At 51.2% G+C, this 19,256-nt stretch overlaps 2 protein-coding genes and 1 non-coding gene across 14 annotated transcripts; 2 read left to right on the forward strand and 1 right to left on the reverse strand.

Annotated features, from left to right (window-relative positions):
- Positions 1 to 128: 128 nt before the first annotated feature.
- Ppm1n (protein phosphatase, Mg2+/Mn2+ dependent 1N (putative)) lies at positions 129 to 6,148 on the reverse strand. 12 transcript variants are annotated; one of them, XM_078031866.1, is made up of 7 exons: positions 6,054 to 6,148; positions 4,543 to 5,018; positions 3,531 to 4,423; positions 2,566 to 2,683; positions 2,385 to 2,490; positions 2,254 to 2,314; positions 129 to 543 (listed from the first exon to the last, which is right to left on the reverse strand). In XM_078031866.1, the coding sequence occupies exons 2-7, from the start codon at positions 4,583 to 4,585 to the stop codon at positions 475 to 477; spliced, it is 1,290 nt and encodes a 429-aa protein (XP_077887992.1). In that variant the 5' UTR covers positions 4,586 to 5,018; positions 6,054 to 6,148; the 3' UTR covers positions 129 to 474. The 12 variants fall into 12 exon arrangements, with proteins under 12 accessions (XP_077887992.1, XP_077887991.1, XP_077887990.1 ...); XM_078031865.1 differs by lacking the exon at positions 6,054 to 6,148 and adding an exon at positions 5,431 to 5,565; XM_078031864.1 differs by lacking the exon at positions 6,054 to 6,148 and adding an exon at positions 5,298 to 5,565.
- Rtn2 (reticulon 2) lies at positions 5,636 to 14,050 on the forward strand. Its single transcript, XM_005338225.5, has 10 exons — positions 5,636 to 5,881; positions 7,530 to 7,574; positions 7,664 to 8,134; positions 8,233 to 8,487; positions 11,085 to 11,292; positions 11,663 to 11,801; positions 11,929 to 11,998; positions 12,126 to 12,172; positions 13,225 to 13,283; positions 13,558 to 14,050. The coding sequence occupies exons 1-10, from the start codon at positions 5,848 to 5,850 to the stop codon at positions 13,637 to 13,639; spliced, it is 1,410 nt and encodes a 469-aa protein (XP_005338282.1). The 5' UTR covers positions 5,636 to 5,847; the 3' UTR covers positions 13,640 to 14,050.
- Positions 14,051 to 18,133: 4,083 nt separating this feature from the next.
- Positions 18,134 to 18,220, forward strand: Trnastop-uca (transfer RNA opal suppressor (anticodon UCA)). Its single transcript has one exon. It is a non-coding gene; the product is annotated as a tRNA-Sec (tRNA).
- The last annotated feature ends 1,036 nt before the right edge of the window (positions 18,221 to 19,256 follow it).

Here is a 19,256-nt window from a genome sequence, read left to right on the forward strand (position 1 = left end):
TTGGTATGTGGTGCTGAGGATCGAACCCGGGCCGCACGCATGCCAGGCGAGCGCGCTACCACTTGAGCCACATCCCCAGCCCCAAATAATTTTTTTAATATGAAAATGATTTGGAATTACTAATGTAATTAAAATTTAGTGATTGAAACTTTATCCATCTCCCCTCAAAAACAGATGGAAAATAGGATGGAAAAAGAAGGTCATTGAACCTGGTGATCTCTCAGGATCTGTTCAGCTCTAAGTATTTCAAACATTTGGTTTTGGGTTATTTTTGGTCTAGAAGGTGGTGGAATTTCCCCTCATAAGTCAGTCTCTTCTGTGAGGGAGAAGTAGGAGAAGGGGAAATAAGTATTCTGGGGTTCCTCCATCAGCTTGCTTCCTTCCGCTGGTTCACATAGCTGGGGAAGGGGCAGTTTTTTTCTGAGTTCTGATGGGGTCCCAGTTGAGCTGAGGGTCCCCAAAGGTCAATTGCTGTCAGGCCTCCAGGTTCAAGGCAGAGTTCAAATGGGTACTGCTGGGCTTCCCAGCCCCATCCTGCCCCTTCTGCAACACAAAGTGTGGGAGCAGGTAAATGTCAATGCCATGCTGCTTCTCAGCATTTACTGTCTTCTGGAAATACCCACCTTATTTTCTTGTGCGGGTCCATCTCCCCCATCTCCACCCACCCCAGCCCCAAACTGGGGATCAAACCCAGGGCCTTGCACAAACTAGGCAAGTGCTCTAACTCAATCCATCAGGTTTAAGTGGAGTGGACCCCAACCCCAACTTCAGCTTATGACCCCAGTCTTGCCAATCGGAGATACCATGACTGGTCAGGCTGTGATCCAGTGTGGACAAGAGAACTAGTCTTGGGACCAGCTACAACTATAGGGGAATTGGCAAGTTCTCTCCACTGGGGACAGTTAGGACAGTGGCATCTGAGCCTGGAACTGCCACTCTCTGCTACCTCACGAGGTGACCCAGCATGGGAATGAAGCCAGTTCTGAGAAAATAAAATGAAGAGATGGTTCCTAATGACTTCCTCTGACAACTGAAAGCAGCCATGCCTGAAGCCCCTGAACTCTTCAATTACATGGCCCAATAAATTCCCCGCTTTGCTTTCCCAGGGTGAATTGGGTTTCTGTCACTCACAACTCAAAAGAATCTTGGCAAATACCTCCTCCTGCTGCTGCTGAAAAACTATCAACAACCATTGCTCATTCTCATAATAATAACCAAACTCCCTTCTCTGCCATGCCCTGGGGCAATCCCCCCTCAGATTTCCTCCCTTGATCCCCACCCCAAGCCTTAGTCCAATCCCCATGTCTCCAAATTCTCAGCTATCTGGGCAAGACCTGGACCATCCTTAGATAACTTGGTGGTGTCTGAAGAGCATTTAAGCCTTGAAATTGGTCATTAGTATTCCCTGAAATTTCTGCCTTATTCCTGGAGGGAGAAGGTGGTGCTTAGGTTGATGGGGCTTTACAAGCACCACAGGAGCTACATTTCTTGGCAGGGAATCAGAGCTCTTCTCTGCATGCGCATCCCCCATTTACCCCCCTTCAGGGCCAGGAGTGAGCATGTGTTAATGTATCAGGAAAGTTCCTGCCCTCACTGGCTTCAAAATGCCCATCACCGCTGGGCACAGTGGTGCACACCTATAATCCCAGTGATTCTGGAGGCTGACTCAGGAGGTTCACAAGTTCAAAGCCAGCTGCAGCAACTTAGAGAGTCCTTGTCCCAAATTAATAGAAAGGGCTCGGGATGTAGCTCATTGGTAAAGTGTCCCTGGGTGAAATCCCTAGTTCCAGCCAGGCATGGTGGTGCACATTTATAATCCCAATGGCTCAGGAGGCGGAGGCAGGGGGATCATGAGTTCAAAGCCAGCCTCAGCAACTTAAGTGAGGCCCTAAACAACTCAGGGAGACCTTGTCTTTAAATAAAATATTTAAAAAGGGCTAAGAATATGACTCAGTAGTTAAGTGCCTCTGGGTTTAATTCTTGGTAAAAAAAAAAAAAAACCCAAAACAAAAAACCCTAGTACCTCCCCCAACAAAACAACAGCAACATCACTCAGACAGACAGACAGACACACACACACAAATTCCCCATCACTAGGAAGTTTATGTGTTCCTGGATTATGTGTCCCCAATAAAAACCTTTAAGAACACAGGCTGGGGGTGTAGCAGAGTGGTAGAGTGCTTGCCTAGTATGCAGAAGGCCTTGGGTTCAAGCCCCAGCATAATATAAATAAACAACCCAGAGGGTCCTTACCTCCCAACATTCTTCTGAGGCCTGGAAGAGCTGAGAATAAGCTTCAGCAATGACTGCAGCCCTGAAGAGCAGAGGGAGGCTCTCAGGAGATCCTCCTCTGATGACCCCTCCCCCACCCCACCCCAACTCACTTGCAGTGCAGTCCTCCCCCAGGAGGCAAATCCAGGATGTCCTCCGAGGCCAGAGTCCTGAAAACTGTGTTCAGACTGGGGGGCTCCTGAGCAGAGGCACACAGCTCTGAGAAGAGCTAAGGGTTATGGAGAGCCCCTGCTTGCCAATGCCCCTCCCATGGGGCGCTGGGTGCCTGCTCACCAGCTACTCTGCGGCCCAGGGCTGTATCCAGCGCATGCTCCCTCCTGATGGCCTCCTCACAAGCCCTGGGAGCCCCTGGGAAGCAAACCACGATGCAGGTCATGTTGTCCAGGCTGCCCTGGATAAAGTGGAGAAAAGGACACCGGTAGCATAGGGTTGAAGGCTACTGTGCAGAGTTTCAAGTCTTTAGAAGTACACCAACAACCCCAAAGTTGAAGTCCTCCTCAGTCTAGTTATGCCTATGCCTCTCAAGTCTCACCCATCTGCCAGTCAAAACCAAGCCTTCTCCCACTTACACCAATTTCTCCCTGTCCTAGCCCCACCCTACTAAAAGAGAACCACACCTTTTATATGAAGTTCTTCAATCTTTTTTCCTTAATATTAATTTTTTCAGTTTTAGGTGGACACAATATCTTTATTTTATTCTTATGTGGTGCTGAGAATCGAACCCAGTGCCTCATGCATGCTAGGTGAGCATGCTACCACTTGAGCCACATCCCCAGCCCCTCGTGTTTCTTAACTCCCTCCCTCTTACTTGTCTAGCACTACTCTCCCTTTGTGCCCTTTTTGTTGTTTGTTTGTTTTTGTTGTTGTATTGGTACTGGGGATTAGAGGCGCCTAACCACTGAGCCACATCCCCAACCCTTTTTATTTTTTATTTAGAGACAGGGCTCAGTTGCTTAGGGCTGGATAAATTGCCGAGTCTGACTTGGAACTTGTGATCCTTCTGCCTCAACTTCCTAAGCATCTGGGATTACAGGTTTGTGCCACCATGCCCGGCTCCCTTTGTATCTTAAACCATACCACAGGCTCTCCCCTCTCCGTATTTTGGCCCTGCGCATTCCAGCATACACACCCTCTAGTTGTTCCCCAACCCCTGGTCTATTAAAATCCCTTCTCCCACAAATGCTGCAGATCTCCCCCATGTTCCAAGCCTCAGTGATACTATGCCCTGCCCCCAGGACCTTGCACAGACACGTGTCCAACAGCTGCGCGCAGAGAAGCTCTGGGGCCAGGTCCAAACGGAGGCGCAATGCCACCAGTCCCACCAGCGCAGCACCAGACATAACGTCCCACACGCCGTCAGAGGCCAGGAGCACGAATTCGTCCTCAGTGTGGCGTGCCAGGGCAGCCACTTCAGGCTCCGCGGAAATTAGCTGCAGTTCGGGGGGCCTCCCCGGAGCCGCTTTGTAAGCAAAATCGCCTAGTGCTCGAGACACTGCCAGAGAGCCCTCGACGCGACGGCGACGGATGGTGCCGCCCGCGTGGTAGATGCGCTCGCGTTCCCGCAGCCGGAGGGGCCGGTGGTCTTGGGTGCTGAAGGCCACGGCGCCGGCGCGGCTCAGCACCGCGCGCGAGTCACCGCAGTGCGCCAGGTATAGAAAGCGCGGGGAGACCAGCAACACGACCGCAGTGGAGCCGCCGGGTTCGCCACGGGGCCAGAGCGAGCGGAGCCGCTCGTCGGCATTCAAGAAGGCTCGGCGCAGCGCCTGGCTCACGCCCTCGGGTTCGCTAGGCGCTGGGCCTAGCTCTTCGAGCACGTGGCCTGGCAGGTGGCGCGCGCCGAAGCGGGCAACTCGCGCCCCTCCGTGGCCGTCGAGGATAGCGAAGAAAGCCCAGCCAGGCGGCAGCCCAGGTAAGGAGAGCCAAGCGCAGTGCGCGTCCTCCATGTGCGTTCGCCAACCCTGCGCTGCGCTGGCTCCGAAGCGCAGGCCGGACGATGCTGCCACACCCCCGTGTGGCCTCTGGGAGCATCGCGGCGCAGCCAGGAGAGACTGAGGCCCTTGGGCGCCAGCTTCCTCTTCCTTCTCTGCCTCTTCATCCTTGCGAGTCGGCCAGAGGAGACACTCCAGCAGACCTGCAAGGGCCGCCATCTCTTATCAGGAAGGCTTCACCTTCAGCACCTGACCCGCCCCCCCCCAACACACTGTTAATCCCTCGCTGTGAGATTTGAAACCAAGTAAATCTCTTTCCTACCCCTTGACCTGCACCCAAGCCGGATCACTAAAAGAAATTCCATTCCTGGGACTACTTTCTCCCGCACCTCCAAAGTGGGGTTTGGGCTCTGGATCCGAAAAAAAAAAAAAAAAAGTGATAGCAGCACACTATTACACAGCACCTGCCATATTCGTTACACTATTATACGTCAAGAAGAGGAAACTGAATCAGAAAATGTTCATCGGTGTCACAGAGAAATTAGCTCTAGAATCTGTGTTTTCGTGGGCTTCAAATCCCAGCCCTGTTCAATCCAAGCTCCGCCCACCTCAGTGGTCCCGCCTCCAGCAAAACCTTTAAGTACAATATTTTTCGGACTGCTTCCCTTCTGGACCCTTTTCCAGGGGTCCCCAGTTGCTTTAACTTCCAGGTCCTGCCATCAATTCAAGCCCACAGCCTGAAGTCTTCCAATTTTCGCAGTCCTGCCCCAAGACCTGTGCACAGTTCAATCCCCAGTACTGGAAGAAAAAAAGAAAGAGAGAGAAATTAATTTTCGCAGTCCTGGCATCGCCTCTAGCTCCTCAACTTCAGCCCACCCCTAAATTCCCGCTGGTCGAAACTGGCCCCTTCTCTCCAGGTTATGGCCACTCTCTGGTGCCTAGTCCCTCTAGGCCACGCCTCTAGCTGTGACCCCGCCCAATTTTTTGAATAATCCTACAGGCTGGTGAGCTCCACCGGTTGCCTGGAAAGTTTCAGAGTACTTTCTTCCCGCCCTCTTTCTCATTCCCTCTGCAAACCTAGGATCGGAGCATATCTCCGAGCGCTAGATTCTTTCTTCCCACTCTTCAGTGCCACCTCTAGACCCGCTCCAACCAACTCTGGGACCCACGCCCCGTCCTTTTCGCTTGAGCATTCTTTCGGGCCCCTCACCCAGTCCCAGGCTCTGTCCTCTTCCCCTGAAGGCTGAGCCCACTTCCACACAGACCCCGCCCCTCAGGCCTGCCATCTAACCTCCTAAGCCCGCCCCTCTAGTAAAGAGGCCTCGCCCTCTCCCGCGTTCGTCGGTGTCTCCCCGCCCCCTCGCCCTCCCTCCGGTTCCGCCCCGCGGGTCCTCTGGCCCCGCCCCCGGTCCCGCGCTGCAGTGCCTTCCCCGCCGCGGCTCCGCCCGCCCTCGCCAAGCCGAGCAGAGGGCGGCGGCGGCGGCGGCTGCTGGAGCAGCCCGGGAGGAGGAGGCGGCGAGGATGGCGGCGGTGGCGTGGGCGCGGCGGAGATGAGCGCCCGCGGCCCCGGGCCCAGGGCGGCGCTGCCGGAGTGGGCTGGGGTCCCGATGCAGGCCCGAGGGGGGCCATGGGGCAGGTCCTGCCGGTCTTCGCCCACTGCAGTGAGTAGGGAGGCTGTGGCCTGTTGTGGGTCTCAGAGGCCCGAGTGGGGTCCTCCTGATATCCCCTGGGCGCTGAGCCGCAGGAGAGCCGGGATGGAGGGAGGAGACGAAGGAGACAAAGGAAGCTCTCCCCTCCCCCCCTGCGCTCTGGCAGCCGCGGGGGCAGCCTGACCTGGAGAACCCGGGTGAAACAGGGAGGAGATGGGGACAGTGGACCCCGGCGCACAGGGCGCTGGGATGTGTCGCCCCGCCCAACCTCCGGATGAGGAGGTGCGCGGGGAGCTGTCCCCGGGCTCTGGTGCTGGCCGCAGCTGGCGGGGAGGGGGTTGAATAGAGGGGCAGAGCCAGGATGGAGAAGAGAGGTATGACTTCCCATTACCCACCCTCTTAGTCTACCCGAGAAGCAGCCCTAATCTAGCCCAAATTGTCCAATCCCCTGTCTCTGGAAAAGCCATCCCTGGGTTAGTGCTAGGACTCTTGGGTGTTCAGCAGGCTTTTCCACTCATCAGTGGTAATCCTGGGGAAGACCCACTCAGCTCCAGGCCTCTGATTCTCCAGCCGAAGTCGCGGAGTGGGGGCAGGGGGCGTCCTGTTTCAATTTCCAAACCTTATGTGCAGACATCACCTGTGTGCAGAGCCCCAACCGAGTTCTTAGGGGCTGGATTCCCAGTTGAAAATGCTTGGTCTGATCTTCCTGATCTCTTAAGTCCAGACCTCTAGCAGTCCGTATTTACCGTCCTCTGTCCCACACAGAGAGGTTCTGACAGCTGGGGATGGCAACATTCTCAGATCTAGCCACTTGCATGTCTGGAGTGTCCAGATGCCCCAATTCTAAGAATTTCAGAGTCTCATCCCAACATTCTAAGATCTTGTTCTTATCTCGCATTATAAAGTGAGTGCCTGCTGTTTGGTCTATTCCCCACCCCACCCCTGCTAGTCTTCCTGTCATCTCCTGCCCTTTCTCCCCCTCACTTTGCTCCATTTACACTGCTCCACTCACCATATATGCTAAGCATAGTGCCTGCCTCAGGGACTTTGCACTAGCTTTCCCCTCTGCCTGGAAAGCTCTTCCTAGAGGTCCTCATGGCTTCCTTACTTCATTCAGGCCTCTGTTCAAATATCATCTTAACAGAGAAGGTTTCAGGACCATCTTATCTGGCACCACCATCTTATTCAGCACCACCTCTCCTTCTCTCCTATTATCCTGATTATTTTTCTTCACATACTTATTAAGACCCTTTGTCATATATTTACTTATGTATTTTCTGCCTCTCCCATAGGATGTAATCTCTATGAGGGCAGGACTTTTGTTTTGCTCATAGGTGTATTCCCAGGGCCTAGAAGAGTGCCTGGCACATAGCAGGCACTCAGTAAATGGTTGTTTAAAGAGTAAATTGAAACCTCCCAAGATCCTTAAGTTGAAGATTCTAAGATTAAGATTCCTGGATAGGAACTTACTTGTTAGACTCTGAGCCTCTGACAGCAGTGATGCTAAGATTTTGCAGTCTATATGCAGAATGTCCTGATCCTGTGGCTCAAAATATTCTAAGATTCCTTAATTCAGATCATCCTAGATTCCAGGACTGGCACTTCTGTGATTCAGAGTTTATAAGCTTCTTAAGAGTCTTGATTTCTTTTCTTCTTGCAGAAGAAGCTCCATCTACAGCCTCTTCTACCCCTGATTCCACAGAAGGTAAGTGGATGGGGGGATATGAGGGTGGGAACTGAAAGGGGCACCTGTGTAGGTCAGGATTCTGCTCACAGCCCTTCTTTGCCCAACAGGAGGAAACGACGACTCAGATTTTCGGGAGCTGCACACAGCCCGGGAATTCTCAGAGGAGGAGGAGGAGGAGACCACATCCCAAGACTGGGGTACCCCCCGGGAGCTGACCTTCTCCTACATCGCCTTCGATGGTGTGGTGGGCTCTGGGGGCCGTAGAGATTCAGCTGCCCGCCGCCCGCGGCCTCAGGGCCGTTCAGTCTCAGAACCCCGAGACCTGCCCCCTCAGCCCGGCCTAGGAGACAGCTTGGAGAGCATACCCAGCCTGAGCCAGTCCCCAGAGCCTGGACGCCGGGGTGATCCTGACACCATACCTCCTGCTGGACGCCCTCTGGAGGATCTGAGGCTCCGGCTGGACCAACTGGGCTGGGCTGCCAGGGGAGTGGGATCTGGGGAGGACTCTGCCACCAGCAGCTCCACCCCACTGGAAGACGAGGAACCTGATGGATTGGAGGAGGGAGCGGCTAAGGAAGGTAAGATGTCCAAGTTGGACCTAAGCCAAGAGGGGTGGGTGGTCTCTTGGGGCACCTCCAAGGAGAATACTCACGACCTTCTCTCTCTACTGCGCCAGAACTGGACCTACCACGTGGATTTTCTCAGTCCTCGCCACCTGAGGTCTTGACCCCCCAGCCCAGCCCCAGCTGTAGGACACCTGAGACTGGCACTCCATCCCAACCAGGATCCCCAGATTCCAACTCTGGGCCTGGTGAGCCCTCGCTGGCCGAGGAAGAGGAGCCATGGGGACCACTGGAGCCGGAGCCAGTCTTGGGACAGTGTCTCCATAGCAGGAATCAGTCAGAATTCACACTGCAGCCACACATTCTAGGTAAGCAGTGTGTGAGCAGATGCTCCTTTGGACTACAGCAGGCTAAATGTGGGAGGGCTGGAAGTTAAAGGGGCCAACCTGGCAAAGGAACACAGGACAGTGGGGAAATTAGCAAAATTTCCCCTTAGCTGAGATTACCATTGGCTCCTTTTATGTAGTCACCCTCCCATTCCAGAAGTCAGCCCTCCTTCAAGCATTAGGACTGACTGCTAAAAATGAATCCTCCCTCTTTTGGACTCCCTACATGCCGATTGTGGACATGCCAAATCTCTGAAAATATAGGCTTTCTCCTGTATGCAATTATAGGATTTTTTTTTTTTTTTCAAACCAGGGATGAACCCAGCGGTGCTTAACACTGAGCCACATCCCCAGCCCGTTTAATTTTTTATTTTGAAACAGAGTATTGCCAAGTTGCTCAGGGATTTGCTAAAGTACTGAGGCTGACTTTGAACTTGTGATCCTCCTGCCTCAGCCTCCCAAACTGCTGACATTACAGGCAGGTGCCACCGCGCCCGGCTATGATATTTTTATAAGTAAATTCTACTCCTTTTAAAATTTTTCTCTTCCCTGACCACGTCTATTGACCCATTGTAAATAGACCCAGCCTTACTTTTAAACGTACTCTGCCTCCAGGAACCGCCATAGGTGGGTTGTAGACATCACTGTTCTCCGCTGTTTACAAAGAGTTCCAATTTTGGAATTGGCCCCACCTCTATGGACAGCCATTGGCTGCGTACACAGGGGCTCCGCCCCTCTACTCCCTCCCTGCGGGTTCCACAAGTGGGCAAAATTTCTGAGAAGCAGTGGTGTCTGCAGCCTCTCCCTTAGAGTCAAGATGGGGAGTAAAGGTGGGTTTATGGGGCAGCCTGGGACTGGGGTTGGGGGACAGCGGAGAGGGTACAGATGTGCCCTGATCTCGCCCCAATCTGGGGCAAGTTTCCTATTGGTCGGGGATTCCCCGGCACTGCAAGCTGGGGCTGGGGGGAGTCAGGGGGAGTCTAGGGAGGGCTTGGAGGGCTTTTGGGGTCCCCCTCTCCTCCAAGCCAGGGCTTTGAGGCTTGGGAGCAACAAGGTCCCCTCCCCCAGCTTCAGGCCCAGGCGGTGCTGTCACTCAGGGATTGGACAAGCCAGCACAGCTGCAAGTGCGAGGCCCCCTCCCCCCAGCATGCCTAAACTTAGGCCCCGCCTCAGGCGACCCTGCCCCTCCCCCACCTACTGGCCTGGACTTTGAGGAACCTGCCTGGGAGTGCTTTGCACTTGGGAGTGGGGGTCCTTTCCTATTTGGAAGTAAATGCCAGGATGGGTATAGGGAGAATACCGAAGTGAGAGGGCTGGTGTGGGGGTGGGATGGGTCAGTTTGATTTGGAGTGAGGGTGAGAGGATGGGGAGGGTCTGGAGGGAACTAGAAGACCACTGAGCTCACCGTTTGGGGCTGAAGTGAGACTGGGTTATTGGGAGGATGGTAGATGACAGTTGAAACCTTGGAGCCTGGAAGTCACCTCTCAGGGCTCAGGCAAGGCTTGAGAGGTGAGTTAGCATCTCTGAAAGGGGTCAGAAATTTGAATTAGGGCTTAGAAAGGAGCACGGTATTATGAATATATTGAAGACTTAGGAAAACGTGTTGGTAAGACTGTCAAGGAGTTGTCACTACACTGTCAGGCCGGCAAAAAAAACCAGGTTGTTGAAAAAGAACAACCTCCGTTGCAGGGCAGGATGTTGGGAAAAGATCACTCTTATGTTGCTCTTGGAAATAAGACTTGTAAGTCTTGCTGGTAAGCCACCTGACAAAATTCATGACATTAAAAAATACACAGCTGGTCCACACAGCAGTGCCACCCCTGGGGGTCTATCTCAGAAATAGAAGCTCCAGGAGGTAAGAATATCTGTAGAAGAAGGGTGCTCGCCTCACTGTTGGGGTCAAGGGGAGGAGGGGTTAGGAAACAGAGTGAAAGACCCTGAGATAAGTATAGGATTCAGCAGAATGAAATGACTGAGGTGTTGAGATGGAGGTGCTTGCATGTAATCCTGGCCACAGGGGAGGCTGGAGCAGGATAGCGAGTTCCCGGCCAGCCTGAACAATTTAGCTAGACCCCAAATAAAAAGGGCTGGGGGTATAGCTCAGTGGAAGAACGCCTGCTTCTGGGATTAATCCCCAGTACCTGGAAGGAAGGAAGGAAAAAAAAGAACAGCCACACTAGGGGAAAGTAGCTTAGCTCTTAAAAACAATGAATTAAAGCTGGGCCCATTGGCGGATGCCTATAATCCCAGTGACTTCAGAGGCTGAGGCAGGAGGATCACAAGTTCAAGGCCAGCCTCAGCAATTTAAGCAGACTTTCAGCAACTTAGCAAGACTCTGTCTCAAAATTGGTTAATTAATTAACTTAAAAGGGCTGGGGGTGTAACTCAGTGGTAAATTGTCCCCAGGGTTAAATCCTCATTATCTGCCCCCCCCAAAAAAAAAAAAAAAACAGGAAATCCAGTTAGGGCTCAGACAGGTGCACTGTTAGAAGGCATGGTGCGGGTGTGGGACAGAAATGGGGATCAAGAGGTCAGACAGGCCAGATTCGAGCTGCAGCCTGATGCCTCCCCCTCCACAGTGGCGGACCTGCTGTACTGGAAGGACACGAGGACGTCAGGCGTGGTCTTCACTGGCCTCATGGTCTCCCTCCTCTGCCTCCTGCACTTTAGCATCGTGTCGGTGGCCGCCCACGTGGCTCTGTTGCTGCTCTGCGGCACCATCTCTCTCAGGGTTTACCGCAAAGTGCTGCAGGCTGTGCACCGGGGGGATGGCGCCAACCCCTTTCAGTGAGAACCCCTGACCCCAATTCCATCAGGCCCCAGCACTGGCCCTAAACCATGACCCATGACCTCAAGTCAGGCACTAACTGGCATCTGGCACTGGCCCCGCCCCTTCTCATTCTAATTTCTAGTCTGACCTGACTTTAAAGCAGGTTCTGACCCACAATACTGGTCTTAACCTGGATCCCTTAATTCCTGATTCCTTCTTATGACCCCCATGTTGACCCCAGCCCTCTTCATGTGGTTCCTTTGATTTGTCCTTTAGTCCTAACCGGTGTTGTCCCCAACCCTCATTATTGCCCTTGTTTGAGCCCCCTCCTCCCACTCTGAGCCCCATCCACCCACTGACTCACTCCACACGACTTTGTCCCATCAGGGCCTACCTGGATGTGGATCTGACCTTGACTCAGGAGCAGACAGAACGTTTGTCCCAGCAGATCGCCTCCCACGTGGTTTCCACAGCCACCCAGCTGCGGCACTTCTTCCTTGTCGAAGACCTGGTGGATTCCCTCAAGGTGTCCTGAAGCCCCTGCCCACAGCCCTCCTGGGTTCCCAGCACTCATTTCTGGGAGGGGGATGGGAGGACCATGGCTGGGTAAGTTCCCAGCCCATAGACCCTGATGACCCTGACCTCACCCCCAGCTGGCTCTCCTCTTCTACATCTTGACCTTCGTGGGTGCCGTCTTCAACGGCTTGACTCTTCTCATTCTGGGTGAGCTGGGGTGTCTGGAGGGCAACGTGGGGAGGTGGGTTGTGGAGTTTGGTGGGGGATGAAGCTCCAGTTGGAGCTGTTGATCTCCCAGGAGACGTCTCCCCTGATCTCCGTCTCTGTCCTGCAGGAGTGATTGCTTTATTCACCGTTCCTCTGCTGTATCGGCAGCACCAGGTGCGTGTGGCAAGCTCCAGGGCCAAACACGGGTGGTAGGACAAACCTCCCTTCCAGTACCAGGTCCCACTTACAGATATCCCAGCCAGACCCAGGTTTCTGGCTGCTGCCCTTCATCAGAACTAGAATCTAATATGTCTAATATGCATTTTAGTTGATAGAACCAGGATCCAACGGGCATGCCCCAACCCAGGGCAGATGGACTAACTCAGCCTCTGATGGTAGATCCAAAGTGTGATGGTAGCTGAGGGCAGTTCCAAGGTCCAATTGGCATGTCCGAGCCAGAGAGGGCAAGCCTAGCTGCCTCCTCTCTCTGCCACATCCTGGGGCTGAATAGCACTCATCCAGGCAGATGGGAGCATGCTGCCTCCCCCCCACCCCCTCATACCACTGAGACCGAAATACAGAGGCAGACAGATCAATGCCATATAGCCTACGCATAGCTGGGTCTAACTGACACCCATCCCAGCCAAAGTCAGGCACCCTGATAGGTGCCTTCATTACCTGAAACAGTCAGGGATTGCCTCTCATGTCAGTCAAAATTGGGAGAGGTGATTGTTCTCCCGACCACTGGAATGTCCAGGACCAACTGACATCCATCCTATCCAGAGTCAGGCAGGTGGACTGACACTTCCTTCTCAGCCAGCTGAGAGCCAAATGATACATGTCCTGCCAGAGAGGTGGACCTAACTCACAGACTGGAGTCACCGAGACACATAGAGTCAGCTAACATTGTGAATTAAACTAATATTTAAATCAGTTCACTCAGGGACTCATTACTCCATACCTCACAGCACACGCAGGCGAACACAGACACAAACTCAAGGATCAACCAAGGTGCTCACTTGGCAGATAGATACTTGCAGGTCTGACATCTCTGCCCCATGGGGAACATGGCCCAGCCAATGACCTTACACTTGAACCTCTGTCATCCAAGGGGACTTTATTAGAGTTGAAGGTGGAGTGGTGGGCCACTCCCCACAGCTTCTGATTTAGAGGTGAACTGAAGAGAACTCCTTCCAATTCTTTCTTTTCCTCCTTGGTTTCCCCAGGCCCAGATCGACCAGTATGTGGGATTGGTGACCAATCAGTTGAGCCACATCAAAGCTAAGTAAGGGCCTGAGGCGGAGATGGACGGGAGGGGAAATGGGGAGCGTGGGAACTTTTCCTTTTATCTTCCCAGACACTTGCAGGGGTCGCTAAGTCTCTTGGGACTACATGCCCCCTTCTCAGAGCAGGATGAGAGATGACTCCAATCTAGGCCATTAGGTGGAGGCAGGAGCTGGTCTGGGGTACTCGACTAGTTCCCCAGTTCAGTTTTCCCAATCTCCATGGCCTTTGGCATCTCTGACCACACCTGGTGACCCCAAGTGGTTCTCCCTCAGGATCCGAGCTAAAATCCCAGGGACTGGAGCCCTTGCCTCAGCAGCAGCTGCAGCCTCCGGATCCAAAGCCAAAGCCGAATGAGAGGGGTGTCTCTGCCGAGGGACGCCTTCCCCCAACCCCAGCAGCTCTCTGTCCCAGTCCATCTCCTGGCTACCCCCACCCTCACCGCTCTTCGGCCTGAGCCATTTCCCAGTGGGTGTCAGGATCACTCCCACTAGGGAAAGAGCTCAAATTGAGCGGCCATGACTACATTTCCCAAGTGGCTCTGCTCTAGGAGTTTGGGGAAGACAAGGAACCTTGCCCGCGGGGCCTGCTGGGACTTGTAGTTGACTAGGCAGGGCGCCGCCCTGCACTTCCGTGGTCCGGCCACTGGAAGCGCTGTGAGGGGTTGGTGTCTCCAGGACACCGGTATCCCCAAAGCAGGGGCTTTGCATGGGGCCCAAAGGAGGCCTGCGCTTGGATTTACACTGTAATAAAGACTCCTGTGGAAAACCAACGCCTCCTGTGCTTCAAGTCCCCTTCAACTTTCACCTTCCTGCACTGGAAAGCACTTAAGTGACACTGCAGGAGAACATCACCCATCTCTGCGGAAGAAGCCCCCTGCTTCCATCTGTTTAGAGTATTAAATGATCCAGGGAAGAGGCTGAGAGATCGCCCATTGCAGGGCTAACCGAGCCTTGGCAGCCACTTTCGTGCCCGTGCTGCAGGCAGACGTCACTAATGGAGCCCACGCTGCCTACTGTGCAGCCATCTCACCTGGGACCCAGGCCACTGTCCACTGACCTTGTGGAAGACTCCCTCACCCCACACACATACCCAAACCTCTGCCTCATCCTACCCGACTTCCAACTCAGGGACTTGCCCACGTCGTGACATCCCAGACCCCTGCCTCCCTCCAATACCTAATCAGTCAGGAGGCCTTGTCTAGGCGACCTCCCAAATGTCCTTCCTCACCCACTGCACTCCGTCCCCATTGTCTTGGAACTACCTCCCTCATGACGTCTGTGAGCTGCGGGTTCTAAAACTAAACTGGGGGAGGGGGAGGAAGTCTAAAAATCCACGGATTTAGGATTGAATCTCAACTCCCCTACATCTTGGCTGTATGACCTCGACCATATATACTTTCACCCCAGTGGAAAACTGTCGCCCTAACTATACCTACATGTAAAGCCCTTGGTACCAGGCCTGGCGTATAATAAATGCTCAGTAAACAGAACCTGCCATTGTTAGTCATGACGTGGTTTCCCAAACTTTCAGCCCCTCTTGTCTTTCATGTCCCTTAAACCAACTGTTCTGCAATTTACCTGATATTTTTCTTTAAATTGATTAAGAAATAAAGCTAGAGCTGGGGAAGGGGGTGGTGCGCATACCTGTAATCCCAGCGACTTGGGAGGATCAGGCAGGAGGATCACAAGTTGGAGACCAGCTTCAGCAACTTAGACTCTGTCTCAAAAAATAAAAAGGACTGGGGAGGTAGCTCAGTGGTAGCACTTACCTAGCTATTCATGACCCTGGGCTCCATCCCCAGCACCACACAAAACTAAATAGAACAAAAATATTTTATAAAGAAATGTTATTTTGGGGGATTGGGATTGTGGCTCAGTGATAGAGCACTTGCCTAGCAAATGTGAGGCATTGGGTCCGATTCTCAGCACCACATATAAATAAATGAATAAAATAGAGGTCCATCAACAACTAAAAAAAAAAAAGAAAGAAAAAGAAATGTTATTTCCTAATCAGCATAATACAGTGACATGCTTACATCAACATTTATAGCAGCTCACTTCAAAATAGCTAAACTATGCAACCAACTTTGATGCCCTTCAACAGATGAATGGATAAAGAAAATGTGGTGTATATACACAATGGAATATTACTCAGCCATAAAGAAGAATGAAATCATGACATTTGCCAGTAAATGGATGGAATAGGAGACTATCATACCAAGTGAAATAAGCCAATCACAAAAAACTAAAGGGCAAATATTCTCTCTGATATGTGGATGCTAACGTAATAAGGAAGGGAGAGGGAAGAAAAGTTCACTGATTAATCAAAGAGGAATGAAGGAAAGGGAGGGAGATGGAAATAAGGCAGTAGAATGAATCAGATGTCACTTTCCTGTGTTCGTATATGAAGACATGACAGTTAACTCCACATCATGTACAACCACAAGAATGGGATCCTAATTAGAATAAGTTACACTCTGTGTGTGTATAATATGTCAAAACACACTCTGCTGTCGTATATATCTAAAAAGAAGCCAAAAAAAGTTATTTCCCCACCTTGAAAGGAAGTCAGTATTACTTGCCAGAAATAGAAGAGTAAAGATAAACCCCAAAATATTAACATTTAAAATATCCATTCATGCCTCACATAAATTCATATCACTTGCCACTAGAGGATGTGCCATTTTAGGAGACAGATAATGATATTCTAAGTACTAGTACAAGCACTGATTTTGTTTACACGAGATGCCCAACTGTAGCTATCTAAAACAAAGGGCAGGGCTGGAGTTGTAGCTCAGCGGTAGAGCACTTGCTTGCATAGCATGTGTGAGGCACTGGGATGGATTCTCAGCACCACCTATGAATAAGTAAATTAAATAAAGGTCCCTCAACAACTAAAAAATAATTAAGACAAAGGGGGCTCAGGGGGCTTTTCTTGAATCTGTATTTTCCAAGCAGGCACAATATTTTAAATTTCCAAGTTAAAAAGAATAGCAACATTTCTGAGATGCTATTATTCTTAGTTTTCTAAGGCAAAGTATTTTTTCTTCTATCAGAGAGCAGAGGAAGCCCCATGCGTGGCAGAGAGGACACACCTGTAATCCCAGGGATCCCTGAGACTGAAACACTAGGATCACAAGTTCAAGGCCAGTTTAGCAATTTAAAGAGCTCCTCAACAAGTTAGTGAAGCCCTGTCTCAAATTAAAAATGAAAAGGACTTGGAATTCGTCTGTTGAAGGGCATCAAAGTTGGTTGCATAGTTTAGCTATTTTGAAGTGAGCTGCTATAAACGTTGATGTAGCCATGTCACTGTATCTCAGTGGTGAAGAGCCTCTGGGTTTAGTTTCCAGTATTAAGAGGGGCTGGTTGAATTTTGGGTCCAGGAATAGCTAAAGCCCCAAGCCCATCCTTGGCACTCCACTAAAAAAAAAAAAAAAAAAAAAAAAAAAGTTGAGGATGGAAATAAATTTTCTTGAGAGCCTCCCAGTTGCCTGACTCAATACCAGACGTGTATACTCATGGATTCAGAATGATTCATCCTGTGAGATCAGTGTATTAGAGCTCTACAGAGATGGGGAGACTGAGGCTCAGAGAAAAATAGTAAGAACGTTCTTTCATTCATCCTTTCAACGTTTCCTGAACATCTCCTACCTAGTGAAGCACCCCTAGGGACTAGGGTTACAGCAATGAACAAAAAGTCCCTAGTTCCATGGAGCTGATAGTGTCCCGGGAACAGACAACAGGCATATAGACATGGAGCAAGTGGTGATGGAGGTGATGGAGGTGATGGAGGGGAAGGGGAGAGAGTGACAGGGCTTGCTATTTTAAACTGGGCAGTTGGTGTTAATATTTGAGCAGAAGCCAGAGTGGAAGGAGGCCGCAAGTACATGGAGAAAAAGAAACCGAGGCTGGGGGACCCGCAAACAAAAGGAGGAAACGCGACTGGTGTGAGCAGCAGGACAGCTGCATGCCTGGAGCCAAGTGTAGGGGGGGAATAGGAGACGGGGTTAGAGGGCAGAAAGGGGTTACATCGTAGGGATTTGTAAACCAGGGAGAGAACTTTGACTTTTACTCTGAGCTGGAAGTCATGGGAGAATTTCATGCGAGCGAATAATATTGCCGTCAAGGAATCACTGATTTGTTTTCTAAAAGAATCGCCTTTTCTGTACTAATAATTATAATGGCATGGGTTCAGTTCTCCCAGGTGCATGGGCTGCCTCAGTTTCCCTTACCATAACACGCAGGTGTAGAAATTGATGATCTCTAATGTCTCAATGCAGTGGGACAAGATGTCTATCATTCCCAGAACTTAGCACAGTGCCTGGGAGTCAGTAGAGGCTCAATAAAGTTCACGAAGAGCTCTGAAATCCCCCCGCAGTTACACAATGGAACAGCAGGCGTCGCACTAGCCCCATAGCTGCCTGCATGGCGTCTCTGGATTTGGGCTAAATCATGCTATGTCAGGAACTCACTCACTTTTCTGCAGAAGAATTGGGAATTTTCCGGGAATAGAGCTTCTGGGCTCCGAATTTTGAGTTTGTTCTCTTTATAACACTGACTTTTCACTTTGGAAAAAGGAACTCCTGTCCCTTTAATAACTAGCCAGGTCCGGGGGAGCTGATTCCCAGGATGCAAGGCGCCATGTAAATTAGGCAGTTTCCATTATGAGTACTATTGATGCCATAACTTAGAAAAAAACTTTTAAAAAGACCCCCACTGTGATAAGCGGATCCACATAATTGATGGGTCTTGTAATTTATTATCCACTCCACGGCGGAGTTTAATAACCATGATGCTAAAATGAAGACTTTTTAGTACTTTATATAGCTTCGAGGGAGTAGAGTTTCCTGCCCGGATGATCCTCAGTGGTCTGGGGTGCAGGCTTCAAACCTGTAGCTGTCTAGCGACAGAGTGGTTCAATTCCACCTTTCGGGCGTGTGATCTTGCACTTTTTTTCAATTCCTCCAAGTTAATCTCCAGCGAGTGTTTTATCCTAAAGGACTCTCCTTCTGCCAGCACCTAGATGTCGCTGCAGTTTTCTACTTCGCAATTTATTCTCTTTCCACCCGCGTCTCTCTGTTTACTTTTCCCCGGGAACATAAAACATGATTCTAGAAGATGAATAACATTTCATCTATATAGTCCTAGGATATTTGCAATTGGGGATTTACTTTGGATTGTTCTCCTTCACTGGCTCATTCATTTAGTCGTTTGCTCGCTTATTTATTGAATCATTCACGCACTTATTAGTCAAATGTTTATTCATTTGTTCATTCTTTCACTCAATCATTCAAAAAGCTTTCCTTGAGTAGCTGCTTGGTTCCAGCCTTGTATCCGGATGGTGCTGGGGACACGAGGGTGATGACAACCCTAGCCCTGACTTCTTGGTGCAGCCGGTCCAGTGGGGGCAGACAAACACGAAACAGCCACGTATTGTACAAGTAATGAACAACTGCAAAGGTGATAGCTACCGGCAAAGGTAGAGAAAGAGGGCACCTAACAGGGAGACCTCACCTGGTGAGGAGGCAGGGGAACATTCCAATAGATAAGGGAGGGGTGAGCTATAGAATGGGAAGTGGTCTAGGTCAGGGATCAGGGTGGACCCAATAACGGCCTTGGGGGAATGGTAACAACTGTACCTATATTATCACGTGGCATGCACAAGCCCCCTGACTGAGCAAGACAGCCCCATTCTGCAGATGAGCACATTAAGTCTCAGGCAGTTGAAGAAGCATAATTTCCAAGGTCAGGTCATCACATCCAGCTTTGGTAGACCCCTGGGCTATTTACTCCTGCCCGGTGGTTGTCCTTGGAAAGCTATCCACTCCACAAATCCTGCCTGTTCTGCCTTCTAAATGTCTCTTGAATGCTTCCTCTTCTCTCTATGCCATTGCCCTGGGTCTCTTCCAAGCCCTTCCTCACAGCCCTGTCTGCCTCCTCTCCAGGCTTCCTCCTCTCTTCCAGCCACTCTT

The sequence above is a fragment of the Ictidomys tridecemlineatus genome, chromosome 15 (assembly GCF_052094955.1).
Source record: "Ictidomys tridecemlineatus isolate mIctTri1 chromosome 15, mIctTri1.hap1, whole genome shotgun sequence".
NCBI lineage: Eukaryota > Metazoa > Chordata > Mammalia > Rodentia > Sciuridae > Ictidomys > Ictidomys tridecemlineatus.

What these genes read in the sequence shown, in the direction of transcription:
- Ppm1n (XM_078031866.1), bottom strand. Translation starts at nt 4,585, where the DNA reads ATGGAATTTCTTTTAGTGATCCGGCTTGGGTGCAGGTCAAGGG. An exon ending in TGGACACGTGTCTGTGCAAG is followed by an intron (nt 2,684 to 3,530) that starts GTCCTGGGGGCA and finishes CACTTTATCCAG; the next exon opens with GGCAGCCTGGACAACATGAC. An exon ending in CCTGGGCCGCAGAGTAGCTG is followed by an intron (nt 2,491 to 2,565) that starts GTGAGCAGGCAC and finishes AGCTCTTCTCAG; the next exon opens with AGCTGTGTGCCTCTGCTCAG.
- Rtn2 (XM_005338225.5), top strand. Translation starts at nt 5,848, where the DNA reads ATGGGGCAGGTCCTGCCGGTCTTCGCCCACTGCA. An exon ending in ACTGCAGCCACACATTCTAG is followed by an intron (nt 8,488 to 11,084) that starts GTAAGCAGTGTG and finishes CCCCCTCCACAG; the next exon opens with TGGCGGACCTGCTGTACTGG. An exon ending in TGCTGTATCGGCAGCACCAG is followed by an intron (nt 12,173 to 13,224) that starts GTGCGTGTGGCA and finishes TGGTTTCCCCAG; the next exon opens with GCCCAGATCGACCAGTATGT.